A 26397-nucleotide genomic window follows, 5' to 3' on the forward strand; every position below is an offset into this window, starting at 1 on the left:
TAGATGTGACTGACCAGTGATTAATTTAATCAGGCCTCTGATCCAGCTGTCGGTTATGCCCAGTTCAAACTGTCCCCTCACTGTACCACAGCTGTAGGTTATGCCCAGTTCAAACTGTCCCCTCACAGCTGTAGGTTATGCCCAGTTCAAACTGTCCCCTCACTGTACCACAGCTGTAGGTTATGCCCAGTTCAATCTGTCCCCTCTCTGTACCACAGCTGTAGGTTATGCCCAGTTCAATCTGTCCCCTCACTGTACCACAGCTGTAGGTTATGCCCAGTTCAATATGTCCCCTCTCTGTACCACAGCTGTAGGTTATGCCCAGTTCAATCTGTCCCCTCACTGTACCACAGCTGTAGGTTATGCCCAGTTCAATATGTCCCCTCTCTGTACCACAGCTGTAGGTTATGCCCAGTTCAATCTGTCCCCTCTCTGTACCACAGCTGTAGGTTATGCCCAGTTCAATCTGCCCCCTCACTGTACCACAGCTGTAGGTTATGCCCAGTTCAATATGTCCCCTCACTGTACCACAGCTGTAGGTTATGCCCAGTTCAATCTGTCCCCTCTCTGTACCACAGCTGTAGGTTATGCCCAGTTCAATCTGTCCCCTCACTGTACCACAGCTGTAGGTTATGCCCAGTTCAATCTGTCCCCTCACTGTACCACAGCTGTAGGTTATGCCCAGTTCAATCTGTCCCCTCTCTGTACCACAGCTGTAGGTTATGCCCAGTTCAATCTGTCCCCTCTCTGTACCACAGCTGTAGGTTATGCCCAGTTCAATATGTCCCCTCACTGTACCACAGCTGTAGGTTATGCCCAGTTCAATCTGTCCCCTCTCTGTACCACAGCTGTAGGTTATGCCCAGTTCAATCTGTCCCCTCTCTGTACCACAGCTGTAGGTTATGCCCAGTTCAATCTGTCCCCTCACTGTACCACAGCTGTAGGTTATGCCCAGTTCAATCTGTCCCCTCTCTGTACCACAGCTGTAGGTTATGCCCAGTTCAATCTGTCCCCTCTCTGTACCACAGCTGTAGGTTATGCCCAGTTCAATCTGTCCCCTCTCTGTACCACAGCTGTAGGTTATGCCCAGTTCAATCTGTCCCCTCTCTGTACCACAGCTGTAGGTTATGCCCAGTTCAATCTGTCCCCTCACTGTACCACAGCTGTAGGTTATGCCCAGTTCAATCTGTCCCCTCTCTGTACCACAGCTGTAGGTTATGCCCAGTTCAATATGTCCCCTCTCTGTACCACAGATGTAGGTTATGCCCAGTTCAATCTGTCCCCTCACTGTACCACAGCTGTAGGTTATGCCCAGTTCAATCTGTCCCCTCTCTGTACCACAGCTGTAGGTTATGCCCAGTTCAATCTGCCCCCTCACTGTACCACATTCTTTATTTGTTGTCCATTGGCTCCTCAGTACTCCAATATTATGACTGTCCTCCTTACCTCACTCCTTAAACAACCCGTCAGGACAAGACCGATAAAGAGGGATAGTAGTGTTCTCTCACAGCTTTGTATATACAATGTATCTGGACGTAGCAGGGTTTATCATTTGGGGAGGGTGTTTAGTTTACATTCCCCAACTGCTGTTTCTCTGGGCTTTTTATAGTACTGAGGACAACCTTGGTGTCACGCTGTCACTCTTCCTGACTGTCTGGCTGTTATAAATATTAGGTTCCATCTGAGGGATGAGCAATGAGTCTGAAAGCTATTAAGTGTAAAGAACATGGAGGGTAAGGTCACCTTCATAAAGCTGGCCTCAGTAGACACACCAGACATGATCTGCCTAGCTAGGAGATATGGTGATAAAACATATGCATTCTTAATTTGACTTGATTTACCCTATGCTGTTGATTTTGAGCAGCTGTTGAAGTGAATTGGGTGATTCTTGATACATTTATGTTGTGCTTTCAGTATTTCAAAAACAGGAGGTGCATATTATGCAGTCCTAGTTATGACCTTGGACATTTTTCATGATCACCTAGCAGATCCTGTGTCCGCAAGAAGTTAGGTCACCGAGCAGTCCAAAAGAGAATCATATTTCTGAAGGGGACAAAGATCAAGAATGCTCATGATGCCATGAATCTAAAACAGCTTCTTTTACATAGTCATTTCCATCATTTAGGGTGGTTATTAGACAGCCCTGATAGAATAGGGAAGTTGGGTATGAAACGTGTATGACTGGTAACTTTGAAATGGAATCCACTTGAATGTAACATCTCCTTCCATGAGCCATTATGGTGGCCCTTGCGGACCCTTGGAGATGGTGTCTATTAGAGTACATTGTGGGCATTACATAAAAAACACAATGACTGAAGTATTTATGGTTTTATCTCTCCTGGGATTCATTGGGTATTGCATCTAGTCCCTCCCAGGAAATGAAAAGACAAAGAAGGAGGAAAAACTCAGAGTAGTAATGTCTGATGTTTGCTCGGTGTTCACTCACTAGTCTCAGCACTGGATTGTTTACCTGACAGATCGATACAGATTGGTGCTTTTTACAGAGGACCCTGACATGATTGACAGGACCTTTCCGATGAACCTGCTCCTCATCCACAACGGACTTGAGAGGAAACACAGGTTCCTCCCAGTTAGTTCTGGGACAGGTGCAATGGAAGTGTGTCAGATTCTCTCTGAAATGTAAAGGTTGATTTGACATAAGGTGAAGGAACTTTACAACTCAGAACTTCAAAACTCAGAAAGCCTACAGCTATTGTCTAATTTTAATTCAAGAGAAGAGAGGATCAAAACAAGCATCTCACCTGCTTTTTTTACTATAATGCTTGAAATTGAAGGGAGACTGTTGTGACAAGTTGACGACCTTGAAGTTTTCCATAAATGTTCCTTTTCTAAACTCAGCGAGATGATGATTGTGATATGCATTGTGGAACTTGCTACCCACACCATTGTCACCATTGGCCTGGTCATATTTCTAGCTAAACAACTCACAGCTAATTAACATTTACCTCATTCAGAGTGGCAGTCACAACAAATCATTGAAATATATCACATAAACTATGCAAACAGGGGAGGGGACATTTATGTACTTTTCTGACAGATCCCGGATGTGGGTTTAAAATAAATTCTAAGTACATAAAACACCTAAGGTCAAGTGAATAGCCATGTCTCTTCTTAGATCAGCTGAGTGTTTCAATGGCCACTGTAAAGGGGTTACTGATTAACTAAATACCTTGAGCTCTGTTTAGAATAATGTAATCTCGCTAGCACTGTCGCCGCTGTGCACACATCAAGAAAAACATATGCTGGCTGCTCATTGATATGTGTCAGTTCCATGGTTATACACATTTTATTTGTCAAGTGTGTTTCCCGGACTCGCTGGTGATGCTGGATTAAATGTGACTTCTACCTCTGTCCGCCCAGATGTTTAGCTTTAGCACGTTGATGTCAGTTGGGTAAGAAACAGAAGGTACAAGGGCAGTATTCATGAAGGTGAATGGGGACATTATTTGAAAGCACTGATGTCATTTAACCTAGTTATGATAATGTGCTACATAGAAATTCCAGTATTTTCTAATAATTTAAATGCCCCCAGGTAAAAAGGCATCATTGTTATTTTTTTAAACTGCAATAATTGCTGAATTGTTTGCCCATTTAAACAAATACCTAGACGGACCTTTGAAGTGATCTGCGTACTAAAGAGTTCAGGAAGAAAAGAATGATGTTTTCCTGTGTATTTGGTTTCTCTGAGAGACCACTAGCCCTCGTGTTGTTTGCCACCCCAGCAGTTTGGTCCAAAGCAGGGGAAACTAATTGACTTGTTTTAACTCAGATGTTTTTATGTGCCTTTGGGATAGACCTGAGGAGAGAAGTAGAACTTATTATCAGTGACTTTAGAAATCATTTAAAGAAACAGTGTGTGTGTGTGTGGTGATGAATTAGAGGAATTATGATAGATAAAGAAAATCCAAAACACATGAAGTGTGCAATTATATATTTATTTTTTTGTCTACAAAATTATCACAATTAAATCTTATGTTTATTTATTGATGTTATTCAAGCAGCAAAGTAGTGTTATTTTCCTAGGTAACCTTATTTTCTCTGAAGATATATCCCAAATAACTGGAAGCAATCTGCTGCCTTGGTAATCTGATCAAAGATCCTGGAGGTTGAATCAATTTGCCACAACACCAATTTAACTCTTATCTTGACGATTGTTGTGTTGAAACACTTCTGTCTTTGATTTGGTATGACGAGTTTCATCAAAGCAAAAGTCTAATTATAGGGACTCTGAGTAATTGTCGGCCTCATGACCAAAATGTTATTGTTTGTTGCTTATTTTAAGTTGCTGTGTTTATACCAATTACGACCTCCATGCAAGACTTGATATGCCATCATCATGCTTCGTGTCCTCCTGTTTGTGTGAGAAATGATTCGTCACACTTGATTCACTAACATCTTGGAGCTTTCCACGCCCCTGTTGACATTGGAGCTAGATTAGAAGATATACAAAGGATTGTTGTTGCCCTCAGTACATCATAGTGTTGGTTCTTGGGCGTGTCCAATATCTGTACAAACACTTCACAAAACAAGTATTTGGAATAAATGAACCCAATACAAATACTGTGGAGTAGAGCTCATCTTAAACACTCATATTTCACAGTCTGTGTGTCCACTAGGAGATCATATCAGTGTGGTCATGGATGACGAATTGGTGCAAGGAACTTTCATTCCAGGCGGAGGTCACTCTGGGACATGGGTGGGGAAGCAGAGAATAACCGTATAATGGTTTTGGTCTTCCCGCCAGGGGATTTAGTGTTTCTCCCACACTCTCCAGACACTTATCAGTACATAATGTATGAGACGGAGATAAACACGGAGAAGTAAAAGATAAGTCATAATCAGATTTTTATTTTTATTTTGGGAGGAGGTACCAAATGGCTACTGCTCTCGACTCCTTGGTGCTGCAGGGATTGCCAAACAGCCTGAGCATTTACAGTCTTTTACAGTCTACCATGTTTACCTACTGATCTCGTCATTGAGTAATACACTCACTCTGAAGGCTGTTTAAATAAGTTTAAGGGCCACCTTGATCGGTTGTGACGTCTGATAACATTGACTCAAGAGGGGCTCTTAAGGAGAAAACGGTGCTGTTGATAAAGAGGGAAGTGGTTTAGGGCAGACATCCAGAGAACCTTCAACCTGTGCCAGACTGCTGGGGGCATACAAGTCATTTATTTTACTAGGGTTGGAGACCAACTTTTACGCTTTTGGATCAACTACCGTGAAGGGACAAATACACATTGGGTACAGTATGAGGGGTCTGGCGGGCCACTGGCTATGTGGTTGTGGTGTTGTAGCCTACAGCAATTCTTAAATGGTATTTAACCCTTAGAAAATTGTCACAGTGGTGAGTGTAACACATATGACACAGTGTTAAATACATAAAGGGTGTTAAAAAGTTATGACTACAAGCTCAGCCTGCGGGCTTCCTGGCTAAACTGTATGTTTTTGTAGATGGCGTGAGAGCCGCCTCATTTTACGTACAGTACCTCTGACCAGACACTACGTTACTATAAGCACCAAGATGAAAATACATAGATGTAACACTTACAGAACATGTCTCTGGGTTCTGGTCTGCTGTGTGGTTCTCCTCACACTATGTGGCTATGTATTAGGCTACTACTCATATTGTATATTAGCAGTACCACTGACCCAGTAGAGATGAAGACTTTTCCCTCTCATCATGGCGCCATGCTGTGGCAACAGTCAAGAGGAGTCATTACTCTCCATCCTCGTAATGTCTTCATAGCAGGACCGTACGGTCTCTATTCCACCACTTATACTCCCCGCACACCAAGGCACCAACAAACTCTTATTGTTCTGTACGCTAGTAATGAGAGTTGCTAAATGGAAAATGAGCTCAGGCCTTGTTCCTGATGCTAACTAACAAGAGACTCTCTACTGGCTATTCCCCTATCGCTGTCGGGAACAGTGACAGACAGAACACGCAACACTGTGTCTGGCAGCTCTGGCAGGGTAGCAATCGGTAAGCATGGTTAATCTATCACTCGCCTGTCCCCATTGGCATTCAAGGCCCATTAGCTTGTGAGCACCCAATGAAACATACAGTTGTAAGTGATAAAACAACTTGCTGTGCTGTAGGACTGCTAGGCAATTGGATGTGTATACATTTTAACGCTTTTGTTCGGGTTTCAACTGTAGGTTTGGAGAAAGGCATGAAATAGAATTTTCAAATAATTCTTTACCCTGGGTGGTAATCTATAAGAAATGTTCTCTCTCACCCACAGACCTTTCTATTTGGCTTCTAATCCTTTGTTTTTAGTGATTTTGTAATGTATAGCCTCTTATGCTGTTTCCTTCAAAGCCTCTTAGCAATCTGTGACTTCTGTGTGAGCTCATGGTGTCACTGCATGCATTCATACTTTATTTGTTTTGAACATTAAATTAAAGAACAGCTACTATAAATAAGATCACACCCGTATCAAAACATCTAAAGAGCACATATTAATATTGTAAGAGGTAAACAAACAAACAAAAGTGAAAGCAGCAGTGTTGACTATGTACTCAAAGTAAGAGAGAAGCAAGTAATTCAAGGACACTAAGCTGTCTCGCTCTGTGATTCACAGTAAAATGCAGGGATCCTGCAAGCCAAGTCTTTCACCTGTTTTTTTTCTACTATGAGGCCTTACTGAGTGTCCAATACATAGTCTGTTACATCTGGACATAATTGTACCTCAGAGTTAGTACTCTTCCCAAGTGGTCCCAAGTGGTTCCTTTGTATACTTGGCATGTGTGAATAGGATTGGAATGCGACAGACCGTCTGGTACACTGCATGCATGATTGTGTGTGTGCAGGTGGAGGGTATAGACTATTATAAGCTTGGACCTCATGATACGATACTATCACGATACTTAGGGGCCGATGTGATATGTAATGCGATTCTCACAATATGTTTGGAACATCGAATCGCAATAAAGTCACAGTATCGAATCAAAATACATATAGATACATATAGATACATGTGTATTTTGATTCGATACAGTGATTTTATTGCGTTTCGATGTTCCAAACATATTGCTCACCATATGTCTACTGCAGAGGGACAAGAGACCCATGAGAAAATGAGTTTTGATCAGTCATGGAAATAAAAGTGTTGAAACAAATTTGCTCCCTATTTAAAAAGAAGATGGAGAACAAGCTATGAAGGAAAATACTGGAGTTTTGGTGCAGGTACAGCCAATTAGCGCAAAAATAATATTGCGATTTTGTCAAAACGATACAATACGATATAGATTTTTTTCCCCCCCATCACTACTAGAAGCATACTTTTTGTGTGGCATGGTGATAAAATTGGGGCCATGCTCATTATGAAAAGGTCAACTGAAAATAAGAGATTGATTCATGGGTAGACAGATGTGACCAGCAGGCACCTTTACAGAAGGTAATCATATAGGGCTATATTTGGCTGTTCAGGAGGAAGCAGTGACTGAGATGATACAACAGGATACACCCTGGCCAACTGCAGCAGTGTGTGTGTAGATGAGAAAATGTATCTTAGTTACATTTTACGACTTTAAAGTTTAGGTTCACACTTATTTTAAGCATAACCCTGTTATAACAGCTGACATAACTCATCATAACCTCTCATAACATTGTCATAACACTGTTATGACACTTATTTAGACACGTTGTGACATATTGTGATATTTTATTTCCTCGGTATGACACCTACATAAGAGTGTCAAAACCCACTGAATCTGGTTTGTCCATTCCGTTGAAGATTATTATATACTATACATTTAACCCTATAATAGGCCAAGTTATAAAAAGCCTTTATCCATTTTTTTGGTCTAAAAAAAGTAACTGGCTTCAACATGGAAATATTATCCTACACATTGAATTCGCATTTCAAATTGCATTGCATGTCCAAGCCATGGACATTGTCTACCAAATAAGATTAGCCTACCTTTTAGCTGCTCATATGGCCTGTATAGGGACTTTGCCACATACAATAATATTAATAATAATATTTATTCATATTTGGGGGTTGCTTATATTTGTCCTATTTTGTAAATAATTGTAAACGTAAACAAACAGGCAAATATCAGTAACGGATTTAGCTCCACGGCCAACAGAGGAAAGTGGTCAAATAAATTCATTGAATCTGGAAAAAATATATGTAAACAGTTTTGCTGCTCCCAAAGGTGGATACTGATTAATTAGGCTACTGTGCACCTCCTCTGGCAAAATGTATGTCATAACCAACTTCCTTACAGCGAAGGCCATCTTTTGGCGGGTCTAAAATATCCGAAGACGAGGCTAAACTTCTCTGCTGTTTTGATCCCTTATCTACCACATTGTGGCAGCGTGAAGCGCACCCGTGCACATGCGCAGATACTCCATGTGACTGTGTGAGGGAAAAGTGTTGCGTCACACTCATCTAAATGTTTGTTGCAACGTCATCTCGCTGAGTCTACCTTTAGCATCAGCCTAAAATAGATCCCCATACAGTAAGTCCTAAAAACAACAACTATTGTAGTCCAATAGCCATCTCTTAACCTTCTGTATGAGCCTTACTCCAGCCAAGTTGCCACGGACTATTCCCTCTGGTCAATCGAGCTATGATAGATGAATTATTTTTGCCAGGACTCTCTCTGTGTACTCTGCTGTGTTTGAGCGAGGGTGAACAATGGTGCGTGTAGAGGGAGAGATGGGGGAGAGAGATAAAGTATACAGGAAAGCACTTGTAGACATGGTGTCCATCCCATCACAGAGAAAAGGGGTGGCTGTCCTAGCCCCTAAAGAGGGATCCGTACCTCTCTTTGCACATAAACACAACAAGGTGTTGTTGAGATGAGTTACACTCTCTGTTCAAGGAGGTGATCACTCGTGAGTTTCTCGAGCAAATTCCATGCTCATATTTAAAGAAACCTTTCCCTGTGCTAAGGGGTGTTTACATTGGAGGGAGTGTGTTTTTTCCCCTCCTTCGAGTGCCTGTTCAATAGGCGACTGGCCACACTGCCTTTTAAGGATGGATCGTGATAGTGTATAGTTGGAATTGAAACGTGTATAGAATCTCACGCTTTATTGTGAGAGGGGTATGACTGTACACTTTGAGATAATATCTTAACAAATGATTATCTTTAGTAATTGATAGTGCACAGAGAGCATTTCAGAAATGAGTTAGAACACGCATCAAGAGGTAGGCTATAATCTAGATAGACCATACTATACTTTACACTCAAAAGGGTTATTCGGTTGTCCCCATAGGAGAACTCTTTTTGGTTCTATGTAGAACCCTCTGTGGAATGGGTTTTACATGGAACCCATAACTGTTCAACTTGGAACCAAAAGGTTCTACCTGGAACCATCAAGGGTTCTTCAAAGGGTTTTCTTATAGGGACATAATATTGATTGATATAATTAATAGTTGTTTTTTCCTCCCCTCCATACTTAGATAGCAAGCTTAAAGGGATACTTCGCCATTTGGACAATGAGGACCTTTATCTTCCCCGAGTCAGATTAACTCGTGGATACAATTTTTGTCTCTGTGTGCAGTCTGAAGGAAGTTGCTAACTAGCACTAGCGCAATTGCTAACTATCGTTAGCGCAATGACTGGAAGTATACGGGTATCGGCTAACATGCTATAGACCCATAGACCTATCAGATACCCATAGACCTATGGCTCGCAAAACTACCTCTAACTTCCTTCATTTTGGATACAGAGACATAAAAATTACATCCATGAGTTCATCTGACTCTGTGGTAGTGTGGTCCTTCTGTAGCTCAGTTGGTAGAGCATGGCGCTTGTAACGCCAGGGTAGTGGGTTCAATCCCCGGGACCACCCATACGTAGAATGTATGCACACATGACTGTAAGTCGCTTTGGATAAAAGCGTCTGCTAAATGGCATATATTATTATTATTATGGTAGTAGATAAATGATGATCCCTTTAAGGTCTGGTCTCGAAGACTATGTGTGCTGTACTGTCAGAGTGAAGGTCCTAGCCTTGTGTTTGATAGATCCCTGACTGAGCCTGGAGCGGGAGGCTTTGTGGATTCCACCAGACTCTTTAGGGAGGCTGTCAGGAACTGTGAAAATCCCATGATCCTTTGGCAGCTGCTAGAAATGGGACAACATCCTTTTCGTTTTTTCTTCTCATTGAGCTCTAGTCGACTCAAATGTTCCTGTTTATAAGTAATGATTCCAATGTAAGCATTCCAGAGGGAGACATTGTTGTAGTACTTTGAGTCTCTACTAAAGATGCCACAATAAAAAGTCCTTTCCTTACTGCCTATCATAATAAAAGAGCACAAGCAAAGTTAGCCAGACTTTATAGTGGACTGTTTCTTGGTATCAAGGACCTGCAAGGGTATAGGTAACTGCCAAAATAATGGGAACATTTAAGTCAATGAGGGATACAAAGTATATTGAAAGTAGGTACTTCCACACAGGTGTGGTTTCTGAGTTATTTAAGCAATTAGCATCCCATGTTTAGGGTCGTGTATGAAATGTTGGCACCTATGGCTTGAAGAAGAGATCTCAGTGACTTTGAAAGAGGGGTCTAAAGGGTGTGTGTGTGTGTGTGTGTCTCAGTCACCAGATCTCAACCCAACTGAACACTTATGGGAGATTCCGGAGCGGCGCCTAAGACAGCGTTTTCCACCATCGTGAACAAAACACCCAATTATGGAATTTCTCCAGTTACAGACACTTGTAGAATCTATGCCAAGGTGCATTGAAGCTGTTCTGTCTTCTCGTTGTGGCCCAACACCCTATTAAGACACTTTATGTTGGTGTTTCCTTAAAGACCTGCCCTGATGCTAAACTGGAACTGTAGACTTCTGGATTCTCCTAAAATAAACGTATTCTGCTTGGGTTTATCACAAGAAACAGCACAGATAAAGTCATCCTATCGTATTTTGGGAAAAGGTGTGTTTAGTCTTACGAACGCAAATACCTTTGTATACAGTATGTTTTGAATATATTGTTAATCAGCCAATTTAACAGATAATCTCAGTGAATGTGTTGACTGTTCCAAGAACGAATATGTTCTATGCTCAAATCGCAATTTCAGTATAATAGACAGTATGTCACGGTTTTCATATGGTGAAGGAGAGTCGGACCAAACTGCAGCGTGTATATTGCGATCCATGTTTAATCAAACAACGTAAACACGAATAAACAGAAACACTACAAAAGCGAAACAAAAACCGAAAACAGCCTATACTTGTGTCAACTCACACAGCACAAGGACATCAAGACACTCAGGACAATCACCCACAATACAACCAAAGAATATGGCTGCCTAAATATGGTTCCCAATCAGAGACAACGATAAACACCTGCCTCTGATTGAGAACCACTTCAGACAGCCATAGACTAACCTAGAACACCCCACTAAGCTACAATCCCACTATCTACACACCATATACAAAAACCCATGTCACACCCTGGCCTGACCAAATACATGAAGAAAAACACAAAATACTACGACCAGGGCGTGACACAGTATTGGATATAAATATAAATGATATCTATTCAGTCAATGAAGTCAAAGCATTGCCTCATAAGGATTGAAACATCCAATTTATAAGAAATGTGGGTCATTCCATGGTATTGTGTTTGTTAGACAGGATCAGACTTATTGTTCAATAAAACAGGTTCGATGACCCCACAGCAGACACAGTGACCACAATCTGCTCACAAGATCTCGTTTCACCCTCCAATATATCCCACTTACTGAATTTACTATTCATTTTGGCAGGAAAAAACAATTATGTTTGTCTTGTAATTCTACATGCTCCAGTTTAGGTGTGTATCAGTCTGGCCATTGGTTCTGTGTAAAGCCAAGCTCCCATGATCAATGCCATGCTGGTAAATATATATTATGTGCTCCATAATTCATTGGTAGTTCATTCATTGGGACTGAAGGGATTTTATAAACATAATCCAGTGCACATTTTCTCAGATCACCATTAGTGCTTATTCACACTGGCAGGATTCACACTGCCCACTCAGTTTTGCATTACCATGGCTCACACTTTCTAGACCATCCAGTAATTGGTGTTGTATGTGCATATGTGGGCATGGTATAGTCATGGTTGAAATTCAAGGCAATTTCAATCAAGGTTTATTAAATAAACTGTGTACTTTAGTGCAATTGTATGTCCGGTTCATGGTTTAAAATGGTGCCATAATTTCTCTCTGCAGCACACTGTAACAGTGTTTCCCTTATATTCATTTAGCAAAAAATATTAAAAGGGGCTGCTGTAAATCACCCATGCACGCAGGTGTTATGCATTGGTGGTGCAAGGTGAATCCCCCCCAAAGTGATTTAGTCATTATCATATCTCTTTTATTTTTTTCCTATTTCTGCAGATTTCTTTTACTGTGTTGATGAAATGGTCCAGATTTGTCCATTCGGCCGTCAAGATGGATTCCTGGCTTTTGACATACAGTATGGGATTGATGTGTCTCACCATGCATTGATAAATGCTTCAAAATTTCAAAGAACAGGTCGTTTAAGGACGGGGGAAACGAGTATCGATCACCTATGTCTCCAAAAAGACCTGGAGTCAGTTTTTATAAAGCAGCTCGAAGCTAGGCCTATGTATTTAAAGGGGCAATCTCCAATTGGTACATCAATTTTGGACTTTAAAATAATGCCCATTGTTTATTGAAGATTATAAACTTTGTGGTTTGAGCCCTGAATGCTGATTGGTTGACAGCCATGGTATATCAGACCGTATACCACAAATATGACAAAACATTTATTTGAACTGCACTAATTACATTGGTAACCAGTTTATAATAGCAATAAGGCACCTCTGGGGTTTCTGGTATATGGCCAATATACCATGGCTAAGGGCTGTGTCCAGGCACTCAGCTTTACATCGTGCCTAAGAACAGCCCTTAGCCATAGTATATTGGCCATATACCACACCTCCTTGGGCCTTATTGCTTAAATATAACTTACAAATGCCTCATGAGCTTAGTTCAACTGTTGTTCTCCAACAGAACCCCAAAACATAAGCTTGTTTTACTCCACACTGTATAGCATCAAAAAATTGTAAAACTATCATTTTGATCTCATGGATGGTCAGATCTTGTATCCATAGCTCTGTCTATGAATTTGACAGTGGTTACATTTCTCCAGTCCCATCCCTCAGCTATTCACCAAAAACAGTGGTGGGGTGTGCAGAACTGCATATTGCCCCTTTAATGAGTCAAAAATAGCCATCCTGGTTGAGCACTTCACCACAGCTGAGATATAGCAGAATTCTAACTGGCCATGACAGAAAACAAGGTAATTGTTTGCCTCTAGTGCTTGTCTGCCAAATGCTCGATAAAGTACATTTCAGTGGAAAATACTGTATTCTCCTCTCCCCAGCCATTTTGTTGAGTAAAGATTTGTTGTGTGACAGAGAGACGACAGTGTTTCTCATCACTGTTATTGAGTGTCCCTGTGTTGAATCGCACTTTATTCAAATTTTGGAATGTGAGGTCCTGTATCTCTGACCCCATGGGGTAATTCTTTGGTGTGGTGGTTGTCACGTGTCAGGTTAAACTAGGAGTAACCTGGTATTCTGGCATTTTGGCTTATTCCCTCTGGACTTAGAATAACCACATCCTGTGGGCCTGGTACAGTAGCCCCAGGGAGTCATAATCCTCTCTCTCTCTCTTTAATGAGAAGTTGACGATGAAAGCACATTTCCTTATGTTCAATCAGTAATCCTTACAGAGACGCATTTTCGCTTTCAGGTATTTTGCCAATTTAAAGATGTTTAGCCCTCATTAGTGACACCTTTATATTCAGTGGAATTTAGTTCATAAAGAATTATGTGCGTTGTGAAGGCTTTCTTTGTTTTTTTAACATAAAGAGGAGGATCTTGGTGTGTGTGTGAATGAGAGAGTGTGTGTGACGTGAGTGTGTGGGTGTAAGAGTGGGGGGCAGGTATGGTTTCTTTTCAAATCTGTTTCAATGTAGGCCCACTGGGCACAAACATCTATTTTACGTTGGTTCAATGTAATTTTTTTGAAATGACATAGAAACAATGTTGATTCAACCAGTGTGAGCCCAGTGGGTGCCTACATTTGTGTGTGTGTGTGTGTGTGTGTGTGTGTTTCTGAACATGTTACTCTTCTTTCCCTTGCCACAGATGGCTGAGTGCAGCTTGGGGCACATGGGGTAAAGCAGCAGTGCATTGTGGGGCGGTGGGGGTACTGTCAGGGCACAGGTGTGAGGCATCAAACGAGGTGCTCTAGGGGGATGTGGCTGAGGGTGGCAGGTGTGCCCACTGGTGCCAGGTCAACTCTGGTGTCCCACACCTAGTCTGGCCCAGGGTAGCAGCTGAGGCCAACAAAGCCTTCAACAGAAACATCAGATAAGGTTATATACAGAATTTAACAAACTCAAACTGAGATTTAGAATTGTAATGGGTACCATTTTAGTATGGCATGAAAATAGTTTATATTTAAACATGTGAACTATTTTCATCAATCACCCAGAAAATATAATTGGACCATTTCTTAATGAAATTGCATTCATCAGGTTGTCTGCCTGCCAAAGGAAGAACTCTCCTCAATGGTTTCATATCCAGTGGGCCATCACAGCAGCAGAATCCAATAACTAATTAGCAACATCCTGGGGAAAACAAACTGCTCTCTGAGCTTTCAGACAGCGAGACAGGGAGATTCAGAGCCAAAGAACTGGGAGTGGGAATGCTCCCTCCATCCGTTTTCCCCTCTTCAAGCCCGTACTTGGTTTGCCCAAGAGATCCAGATGTAGACATTGTTGTGTGAGTGTGAGCACATAATGTGATGGAGTGCAGAGTGCTCTAGTTAGCTTATAACTTCATTCTCACTCGGATTCAGTCCTTGGCGTTGTCTTCTGTGGCGTTGTTAGCCTCTTCTCTGCTCTTCTCCTCTCTCCCCTCCAGCACACTTGTCTCAGCTCACTTTCTTTCCAAAAATGACAGCAGGCAAAACGTTTGTTGTAGTCAACTTTAGTTTGGAGGCTGGGGGCTCCATTTTGCTCTAAATATAGTAAGATGGCGCCGGAGAGAATGGCTGCCGTTTCATGGGCTCTTAACCTACCATGCTATTTTGTTAGTTTTTTTGCATTTTTTAAAACATATTTTGTATATAATGTTGCTGCCACTGTCTCTAATGACCGAAAAGAGCTTCTGGAAATCAGAACAGTGATTTCTCACCTTGAACTGGACGAAGAATTTCTCTTTAATGAGTCGGACGAGAGGGATTTACTCCAGACACCCGAACGTGCCCTCATCTCTATTGTTCACAGGAGAAAGAGACGGAAAAGATATCGTGGAAAGAGATCGAGGTGCCTTGTGAGGATCCGTCGACGAGTGGCTAATCTGCCCTTGCCATCCAAACTACTGGCCAACGTACAGTCGCTGGAAAATAAATTGGACGAGCTGAAAGCATGTATATCCTACCAACAAAACATTAAAAACTAATATTTTACAGAGTTGTGGCTGAACGACGACATGAATAACATACAGCTGGCGGGTTACACACTGCATCGGCAGGATAGAACAGCAGCCTCTGGTAAGACATGGGGTGGCGGTCTATGTATATTTGTAAACAACAACTGGTGCACGATATCTAAGGAAGTCTCAAGGTTTTGCTCGCCTGAGGTAGAGTATCTCATGATAAGCTATAACCACACTATCTACCTAGAGAGTTTTCATCTGTATTTTTGCGTACATACCCCCACAGACCGATGCTGGCACAAAGACTACACTAATTAGCTGTATACGGCCATAAGCAAACAGGAAAACGCTCATCCAGAGGCGGCGCTCCTAGTGGCCGAGAACTTTAATGCAGGGAAACTTAAATCCGTTTTACATCATCTCTATCAGCATGTTAAATGGGGAAAAGGGGGGAAGAAACTAGACCACCTTCACTCCACACACAGAGCTCTCCCTCGCCCTCCATTTGGCAAATCTGTCTATAAATCTATCCTCCTGATTCTTGCTTACAAGCAAAAATTAAAGCAGGAAGCATCAGTGACTCAATAAAAAAGTGGTCAGATGAAGCAGATGCTAAACTGCAAGACTGTTTAGCACAGACTGGAATATGTTCCGGGATTCTTCTGATGGCATTGAGGAGTATACCACATTAGTCACTGACTTCATCAATAAGTGCACGAAGTGGGGCGGCAGCGTAGCCTAGTGGTTAGAGTGTTGGACTAGTAACCGGAAGGTTGCGAGTTCAAACCCCCAAGCTGACAAGGTACAAATCTGTCGTTCTGCCCCTGAACAGGCAGTTAACCCACTGTTCCCAGACTGTCATTGAAAATAAGAATATGTTTTCTAACTGACTTGCCTGGTTAAATAAAGGTAAAAAAAAAAGTGCATTGATGACGTTGTCCCCACAGTGACTGTATGTACATACCCCAACCAGAAGCCATGGATTACAGGCAACATGCTCACGGAGCTAAAGGGTAGAGCTGCCGCTTTCAAGAAGCGGGACTCTAACCCGGAAGCTTAGAAGAAATCCCGCTATGCCCTCCGACGAACCATCAAACAGGCAAAGCTTCAATACAGGACTAAGATCGAATTGTACTACACCAGCTCGTCAGATGTGGCAGGGCTTGCAAACTATTACAGACGACAAAGGGAAGCACAGCCGAGAGCTGCCCAGTGACACGAGCCTACCAGACGAGCTAATTTACTTCTCTGCTCGCTTCGAGGCAAGTAGCACAAACATGCATGAGAGCACCAGCTGTTCCGGAAGACTGTGTGATCACGCTCTCCGCAGCCAATGTGAGTAAGACCTTTAAACAGGTCAACATTCACAAGGCCACAGGGCCAGATGGATTACCAGGACGTGTACTCTGAGCATGCGCTGACCAACTGGCAAGTGTCTTCACTGACATTTTCAACATCTCCCTGTCTGAGTCTAATACCAACATGTTTCAAGCAGACCACCATAGACCATGTGCCCAAGAACACTAAGGTAACCTGCTAAATTACTACTGACCCGTAGCACTCACGTCTGTAGACATGAAGTGCTTTGAAAGGCTTGTCATGGCCCACATCAACACCATTATCCCAGAAACCTTAGACCTACTCCAATTTGCATACCGCCCCAACAGATCCACAGATGATGCAATCTCTATTGCATTCCACACTGCCCTTTCACACCTGGACGAAAGCAACACCTATGTGAGAATGCTATTCATTGACTACAGCTCAGCGTTTAACACCATAGTGCCCTCAAAGCTCATCAATTAGCTAAGGACCCTGGGACTCAACATTTCCCACTGCATCTGGATCCTGGACTTCCTGACGGGCCGCCCTCTGGTGGTAAGGGTATGTAACAACACATCCGCCATGCTGATCCTTAACATGGAGGCCCCTTAGTGGTGTGTGCTCAATCCCCTCCTGTACTCCCTGTTCACTCATGACTGCACGGCCAGGCACGACTCCAACACCATCATTAAGTTTGCCGATGACACAACAGTGGTAGGACTGATAACCAACAACGATGAGACAGCCTATAAGGAGAAGGTCAGAGACCTAGCCGTGTGGTGCCAGGACAACAACCTCTCCCTCAACGTGATCAAGACTAAGGATATGATTGTGGACTACAGGAAAGGAAGACCGATCATGCCTCCATTCTCATCGACAAGGCTGTAGAGGAGCAGGTTGAGAGCCTCAAGTTCCTTGGTGTCCACATCACCAACAAACTAACATGGTTCAAGCACACCAAGACAGTCGTGAAGAGGTCAAGACTAAACCTATTCCCCCTCAGGAGAGTGAAAAGATTTGTTTCAAGATTTTGTCCTCAGATCCTCAAAAGTTTCTATAGCTGCACCATCGAGAGCATCCTGACTGGTTGCATCACTGCCTGGTATAGCAACTGCTCGGCATCCGACCGCAAGACACTACAAAGGGTAGTGCATACGGCCCAGTACATCACTGGGGCCAAACTTCCTGCCATCCAGGACCTCTATACCAGGCGGTGTCAGAGGAAGACCCTAAAAATTGTCAAAGTCTCCAGCCACCCTAGTTATAGACTGCTCTCTCTGCTACCGCACGGCAAATTGTACCGGAGCTCCAAGTCTAAGCCCAAGAGGAATCTTTCAAATCAAATCAAATCAAATGTATTTATATAGCCCTTCGTACATCAGCTGATATCTCAAAGTGCTGTACAGAAACCCAGCCTAAAACCCCAAACAGCAAGCAATGCAGGTGTAGAAGCACCTTAACAGCTACCCCCAATCCATAAAAAAATAAAAAAAATATGCCATTTAGCAGACGCTTTTATCTAAAGCGACTTACAGTCATGATAGCATACATTCTACGTATGGGTGGTCCCGGGAATCGAACCCACTACCCTGGCGTTACAAGCGCCATGCTCTACCAACTGAGCTACAGACTACTGAACATCTAATCAAATGGCTACCCAGACTACTTGCATTGTCCCCCCCCCCCCCTTTTACCCTGCTGTTACTCTCTGTTATTATCTATACATAATTCACTTTAATAACTCTACCTACATGTATATATTACCTCAACTACCTCGACTAAATGGTGCCCCAGCACATTGACTCTGTACAGGTATATAGCCTTGCTATTGTTATTTTACTGCTGCTCTTTAATTATTTGTTACTTTATTTTTAGTTTTTTTGAAGGTATTTTTCTTTAAACTGCATTGTTTGTTAAGGGCTTATAAGTAAGCATTTACTTACATTTACTTACATTTGTCTACACCTGTTGTGTTCGGTGCATGTGACAAATAAAATTTGAGTTGACTTAAAATTGTTTTGTTTTTTCATTATCCCTGGAAAGGTCAAGTTAGAATCATCTTTTCATATCTCTTGAAATATAGTTTCAATATTTCCCTCTATAATTCTGTAGTGTTTATCTGTATTATGTGTGCGCGTTGGTGTGTGTATTTGTGTGCACATATTTGTGTTATTCTGGGCAGGGGAGGTACCTCTTCCAACACTCACTGGCCGTGGCTGTCCTTGGGCGAGAGAGCCTGTAATGTTCTGTTCTCTATCCTATCAGTGAGATTAACAGACAGGCCATGAATGGTGGTCGGAAAGGACTGTGATGTATTTTACTGAGACACAGGAGCTGAATTGAAATAAAGGCTACCACCTGTATGCTAAGTCACAGTCTGACAGGAGATGTGTCCAAGCCTTGGTGTTGTTTACAGCGTTACTGTAATTGTGTTTTTAAAGATGCTCCTTGCAATCAGATTGAGGCTGTGGATGTATCACATGATGGCATGTTCGGCTGCGCTACTGTTCTGGCAATTTGCAAGATCAGAGGACTGTTTTTGTAATGGACACTCCTACAAAAAACTTCACGTGACTTTAATCTTCAAAAGCTAAATTGCTTGTGTAGCGTAACTGGGGAAAAAATTGCAAAGGTTAAACACAAAATGTATGACTAGAAATTGTTTACAAACAATCTCGTTTGTCTAGAAAACAGCCATTCCACCTACAGTAAATGTGAAAAACTGTTCTGTTAGCCTCACCTGCTGTATATTGTACTGTTCTCAGTATATTGTAGTAATCTATCTCTCTCTCTGTGTTCTCCCCAGAATATGCCAGGACTTCATGATGAGCTCCAACAGCACAGACCCTGGCCTCTACCTGACCATCAGCTCCCCAGGAATGGGCATCATCTACCCAGACACCAACACTCTCCACAGGGACCCCTGGCCAGAGCTAACCAGCCCGGATGACAAGGACTCCTTCCTCAGTGGCCTCTTCAACCTCACAGGCTCGCTCAATGAGACGGTGACCTCTCTGACCTACGACCCTCTGGGGGGTCACACAGTGTGGCAGGTGGTCCTCATTGTCTTCCTCACTGGCCTCCTGTCCCTGGTCACCATCATTGGCAACATCCTGGTGGTGGTATCCTTCAAGGTCAACCGCCAGCTCAAGACTGTCAACAACTACTTCCTGCTCAGCTTGGCTGTGGCTGACCTCATCATCGGGGTCATCTCCATGAACCTTTACACCACCTACATCATCATGGGCCAGTGGGCCCTGGGCAACTGGGCCTGTGACCTGTGGCTGGCTATTGACTATGTGGCCAGTAACGCATCCGTCATGAACCTGCTGGTCATCAGCTTTGACCGTTACTTCTCCATCACCCGGCCCCTCACCTACCGCGCCAAGCGGACCACACGGCGGGCTGTCCTGATGATTGGCCTGGCCTGGTTCGTGTCCCTGGTCCTTTGGGCCCCAGCCATCCTGTTCTGGCAGTACTTTGTGGGGGAGCGCACAGTGCCCCCTGATAAGTGCTACATCCAGTTCCTCTCAGAGCCTATCATTACATTCTGCACGGCCATGGCTGCCTTCTACCTGCCTGTCACTATTATGAGTGTGCTCTACTGGCGTATCTACAGGGAGACACAGAACCGCGCGCAGGAGCTGGCTGGCCTGCAGGGCTCAGGGAGCCGAGGCAGGGGAGGGGAGAGGGCTCACTTCGTCCACCACCAGGCTGGTAGTGCCAGGAGCTGCAGTAGCTACGAGCTGACCCAGTCCTCCCAGAGAAAGAGCCCTGGCCGGGCGCTGGCCGCACGCTTCCACTGCTGGCCCATGATGCGCTCCTGGAGGCCTGGCAGCACCAGGCCTGGGGAAGGGGACGCTGACCACAGCAGCAGCGACAGCTGGAACAACAACAATGCCAGGCTGTCAGTGGACCACTCAGGCTCGTCTGAGGACGAGGAGGGAAACGGTAGAGGGATGATGCCTCAGGACCACGCCATCTTCTCCATAGTCCTCAACCTGCCGGGGATGAAGGCAGCCGTCAACTCCCACCTCACCTCCTGCGAGGACCTGGACCTAGCCTCAGAAGAGGACCCCCTAAGGGGGGAGGAGGACAGCCGGGATGGCCTCTCTACCACCACCACTACTACCACCCCTGATGGGGCCAACACAGACAACAGAAGCTACCACCAACGCTTCCCCTCCCGGATATCCAAAGTCCAGTCCATGCCTGCCCTCCAGGCCACCAGAGTGGGGCCACTCTCTGGCTCCTCTGCCACCACCACCAAATCACCCTCGGCGCCCATCTCCTTCAAAGACGCAGCTCTAGCCAAGAGATTCGCCTCCAGGGCAAGGACGCAGATCACCAAGCGCAAGCGCATGTCTCTGGTGAAGGAGAAGAAGGCAGCACAGACCCTCAGCGCCATCCTGTTTGCCTTCATCATCACATGGACACCCTACAACATCATGGTGCTAGTCAACACCTTCTGTAATGGCTGCATCCCCGAGGCTCTGTGGGCACTGGGATACTGGCTGTGCTACGTCAACAGTACCGTCAACCCCATGTGCTATGCCCTGTGCAACAAGACCTTCCGCACCACCTTCAAGATGATACTGCTCTGTCGCTGGGACCAGCGCAAGCGGCGGAGGAAGCAGCAGTTCCAGGAACGGCAGTCCGTAGTGTTCCACAGGAGAATTCCTAAAGACTCAACGTAGCGGGATATAGACCCAGTGGGCATCTGGTGATGATGATGATAATGATGTTAATGATGATGAGTCTGGGATCTAACAGGACAGTGGATGGATGAGGCATCCTAAAGGTTCTGTCTGTGGTTTTTAACTGCACAGAGATTCCCAGGGAGGCGGCCATATTGTTGCTGTGGTGTCTGATGTTCTCTGTGGAGCCACGACCTCCACAGTGACATATTCCTCTGTTTCTTCAAGAGAGCTCCCGTGGTGATAGCTTCCTCTAGATTGTTCCAGTTCTCAGCATTTCAGAGAAGTGCAGCTGAAAGGACTGACAGTGAAAACCAATAGAACAAGGGCTTAAAATGCAATGAGGGGACAATTCAAAGTGCAATTGATACCTACGGAGATAATATGATATAATATGTGTTATGGATTTGGGGTTTTCCATTTCTTACCATTTTCTTCTCAGTGGTAGAGCTGTATCGTACAGAGCAGTTGGGGTTTTCTAAGTAAACTGTACATCTGTTATATCGCATTGAAAGACAAGTCCAAAACATTGTGTGTCAATAGACTGCATCGTATTGATTTTGAGCTCCCTTTTGGCTGAGCTTGATGTTTTTGTTCTTTTTTACTCTTGACTTCTGTACATTGCCTTCAACTTGGTTATAGCTTTCTTGTGTCTTATAAAATGAGAGAATTTAAAACAAAACGGTGTCCTATTTGTGACAACCGGTGTTTCAAAGTTGATGGTTATTTTTGTGTAATAAATTGGTCTATAGATTTTCGTCTATAGATTGTGAGCCAGTCTGAAAATATTTCTGAGTACCTCAGTGAGCTGGTATTGTGTTGAAAATGAGTTGTGGTTTACATGCTGGAGACAGTAAGTGCATCAATTTATTCAATTGTTGTTAATGTACCCAAGGTTTTTGAGTAATGGTAATATGATATTTCTAACTTGATACCTAATGATTAATTGTACGCTAAAGAGATTGGTCATTATGAATTGTAATGTTTTGATTATATTTGAAATAATATTTGAAAAGGTTTCTCCATTTCTTCTCACTGGCTGTCCAAATGTAATTCCCTAAGTAAAATATTGGTCTTTGGTCTCTAGATGAAGTCTCTAGCTCCTAGAGGATTTAGCAGTGCCAGAGCAGCATCTGCTGGATGAATATAATTCTACACTCTAGTAACTTCCAGCTTACTTCCATCAGGGAAATGCTGTTGTGGGTCCATAAGACAGTGGGAGATTCCGTTTTGGATCAAAGTCTGTCCTCCAGTCCTCCGCCCTCCTCTCCTCGGTGACACGGAAACCGAAAAGTGGTAGGAGAGTTTCAATTCAGAGGATGCTCAGCTGCATCCTTACACGGAAGAGTTTTGAAATCTGCCACACACCCTTTGAAACAGCAGTTGTTTTCTCAGAGTAGAAAAGCACACATTTAATAAAGGATGTGTTACTTATCCTTTCATCTATAAAATGTCTAGTTCAACTCGCTACATGTTTAACACTTATGTTTAACACACTGGTATTTTGGGATTCCACCTCTGTATACATAATTTGCATGATGATGCATTAGAGAGAGGAGAGTCTCATTTAATTTCATATCAGCGTCATGTTTTCCATATTCTCATCTTGCCTCCTCGCCTCAATTCTCTATGAGTTTTTCTAAAGGAGGTGAGGAGAGGACAGAAGAGAGGAATCTAGGAAATCCAACAGAGATTCTCCCATAGCTGAGAATAGGTAAGAAACTTAAAAGAAAATGGTTAGACCAGTTTAGCCCTGCTACATATGGCATATGGATGGTTAGACCAGCTTAGGCCTGCTACATATGGCATATGGATGGTTAGACTAGCTTAGGCCTGCTACATATGGCATATGGATAGTTAGACCAGCTTAGCCCTGCTACATATGGCATATGGATGGTTAGACTAGCTTAGGCCTGCTACATATGGCATACGGATGGTTAGACCAGCTTAGCCCTGCTACACATGGCATATGGATGGTTAGACCAGCTTAGCCCTGCTACATATGGCATATGGATGGTTAGACCAGCTTAGGCCTGCTACATATGGCATATGGATGGTTAGACCAGCTTAGCCCTGCTACATATGGCATATGGATGGTTAGATGAGCTTAGGCCTGCTACATATGGCATATGGATGGTTAGACCAGCTTAGCCCTGCTACATATGGCATATGGATGGTTAGACCAGCTTAGCCGTGCTACATATGGCATATGGATGGTTAGACCAGCTTAGCCCTGCTACATAAGGCATATGGATGGTTAGACCAGCTTAGCCCTGCTACATATGGCATATGGATGGTTAGACCAGCTTAGCCCTGCTACATATGGCATATGGATGGTTAGAATAGCTTAGCCCTGCTACATATGGCATATGGATGGTTAGACCAGCTTAGCCCTGCTACATATGGCATATGGATGGTTAGACCAGCTTAGGCCTGCTACATATGGCATATGGATGGTTAGACCAGCTTAGCCCTGCTACATATGGCATATGGATGGTTAGACCAGCTTAGCCCTGCTACATATGGCATATGGATGGTTAGACTAGCTTAGGCCTGCTACATATGGCATATGGATGGTTAAACCAGCTTAGGCCTGCTACATATGGCATATGGATGGTTAGACCAGCTTAGCCCTGCTACATATGGCATATGGATGGTTAGACCAGCTTAGCCCTACTACATATGGCATATGGATGGTTAGACCAGCTTAGCCCTGCTACATATGGCATATGGATGGTTAGACCAGCTTAGCCCTGCTACATATGGCATATGGATGGTTAGACCAGCTTAGCCCTGCTACATATGGCATATGGATGGTTAGACCAGCTTAGCCCTGCTACATATGGCATATGGATGGTTAGACCAGCTTAGGCCTGCTACATATGGCATATGGATGGTTAGACCAGCTTAGCCCTGCTACATATGGCATATGGATGGTTAGACCAGCTTAGCCCTGCTACATATGGCATATGGATGGTTAGACTAGCTTAGGCCTGCTACATATGGCATATGGATGGTTAGACCAGCTTAGCCGCCCTGCTACATATGGCATATGGATGGTTAGACCAGCTTAGCCCTGCTACATATGGCATATGGATGGTTAGACTAGCTTAGGCCTGCTACATATGGCATATGGATGGTTAGACCAGCTTAGCCCTGCTACATATGGCATATGGATGGTTAGACCAGCTTAGCCCTGCTACATATGGCATATGGATGGTTAGACCAGCTTAGCCCTGCTACATATGGCATATGGATGGTTAGACTAGCTTAGGCCTGCTACATATGGCATATGGATGGTTAGACTAGCTTAGGCCTGCTACATATGGCATATGGATGGTTAGACCAGCTTAGCCCTGCTACATATGGCATATGGATGGTTAGACCAGCTTAGCCCTGCTACATATGGCATATGGATGGTTAGACCAGCTTAGCCCTGCTACATATGGCATATGGATGGTTAGACCAGCTTAGCCCTGCTACATATGGCATATGGATGGTTAGACCAGCTTAGCCCTGCTACATATGGCATATGGAGCTGAAAAGTGGTGCTCTTTTCATCTTACGTCACAAAGCCAGTGATTTCCATTGTCTACATGTTTTTAATAATACCCAGTGCTAAAACAATGGAATAGCTCAATTTTGAAATGTATTGTCATACAATGTGATGCACCATGCTTCAGGCCTGAACCGGATGAATACCGTTCTAAAAGGAAAATATTAACAACCCGGCTTCTTTTTGTGTATGGATTTTGCTGTTTAAGTGTATGTATTACACTTAGGTTTGTAAATGGATAGTGAAAGCAAATAACATACATGTACCACAGGCATGTTGAGTGATGACTATGTGATATTGAGAAAAATGTCAGAATGCTACCGTGTGGGGTAACACTTTATAATAATGTTCAGACAGGAACATTATTATAAAGTGTTACCCAGTGGGGTATGTAAGCCAGATAAAGATGAAAAATGAGAGAAATTATTCAGTGTCTGAACTGCCAATGGATATTTCTTATACTTTCAATATGTGATACAGTGTTACTATACTCCTGATAAAGTGAGGTGTTTGTTTGGGATGTGAACTACAGTACCTGAAGTAAGATCAAATTAATAGCAAACTATAACTTTTATTGTTTTTTGTTACATTTCAAGTATGCTAATCGTACCCATGTTATAAGTGAATAAACAAAAAATATTTTTATTGACAGATATGGTGTGTATCATATTTACAGCTCAAAAAACATTTTCATTTGAATTTTTATGAAATCATTGTATTCCTCAAGTATCTAAGTGAAATTTGCAATCACACAATAATGAAGAAGACATCAATGCAGCACCGTAGGCCTACTGTACAATTTACAGTATAACGACCACTTTAAACAGATGATGATGGATTTATTTCGGGAACAAGTATCTCTTAATGTCTTAGCAGATTAATAGGAGCATACCAGTTAATACACTGTAGATTGTCAACAATAATGTCTCCAGTAACAATATGCATCAGCACGTAAGTGGGAGAAGCAGCTAACATATTCACTTTCAGACAGGAACACTTTCCACGTTGTCAAAATGTAACACTTTCCATAGGCCTAACACTCAACAAACAGTTAGATGTAGTTTAATAAGTATGCATAATGTGTTTTGCTTCTGAACATCCTTGCATTGCATTTTGTTATGTTGAAATTCTTCATTGGTCTTCATGGCAACCATGCATGCTCCTCCGTAGGGCAAATCTTTTGTGAACGCTTCCACCATAATCGTCTGCAGGAGGCTGAGGAAACTGTTGAGGCAGTGAACTCAAAGTGGGCCTCTCTGGGGAAGACCAAGCAGAGGCTGCAGGGAGAGGTGGAGGACCTCATGATTGATGTGCAGAGGGCCAACGCCATGTCCGCCAACCTGGACAAGAAGCAGAGAAACTTTGATAAGATCTGGCA

General features: G+C 43.3%; 1 protein-coding gene across 2 annotated transcripts in view; it reads left to right on the forward strand.

Annotated features, from left to right (window-relative positions):
* Positions 1-25670, forward strand: part of LOC118369778 (muscarinic acetylcholine receptor M3-like) — a 110002-nt gene extending 84332 nt beyond the window's left edge. Inside the window, exons 1-2 of one of the 2 annotated variants that reach the window (XM_035754469.2) lie at positions 3288-3413; positions 19573-25670. In XM_035754469.2, coding sequence (XP_035610362.1) covers positions 3382-3413; positions 19573-21463 — 1923 coding nt within the window. In that variant the 5' untranslated portion in view covers positions 3288-3381 and the 3' untranslated portion in view covers positions 21464-25670. Of the gene's footprint in view, positions 1-3287; positions 3414-19572 lie in introns of those variants that run through there. The other variant, XM_035754470.2, reaches the window with a different exon arrangement.
* Positions 25671-26397: the final 727 nt, after the last annotated feature.

The sequence above is a fragment of the Oncorhynchus keta genome, chromosome 36, assembly GCF_023373465.1.
Source record: "Oncorhynchus keta strain PuntledgeMale-10-30-2019 chromosome 36, Oket_V2, whole genome shotgun sequence".
Classification (NCBI taxonomy): domain Eukaryota; kingdom Metazoa; phylum Chordata; class Actinopteri; order Salmoniformes; family Salmonidae; genus Oncorhynchus; species Oncorhynchus keta.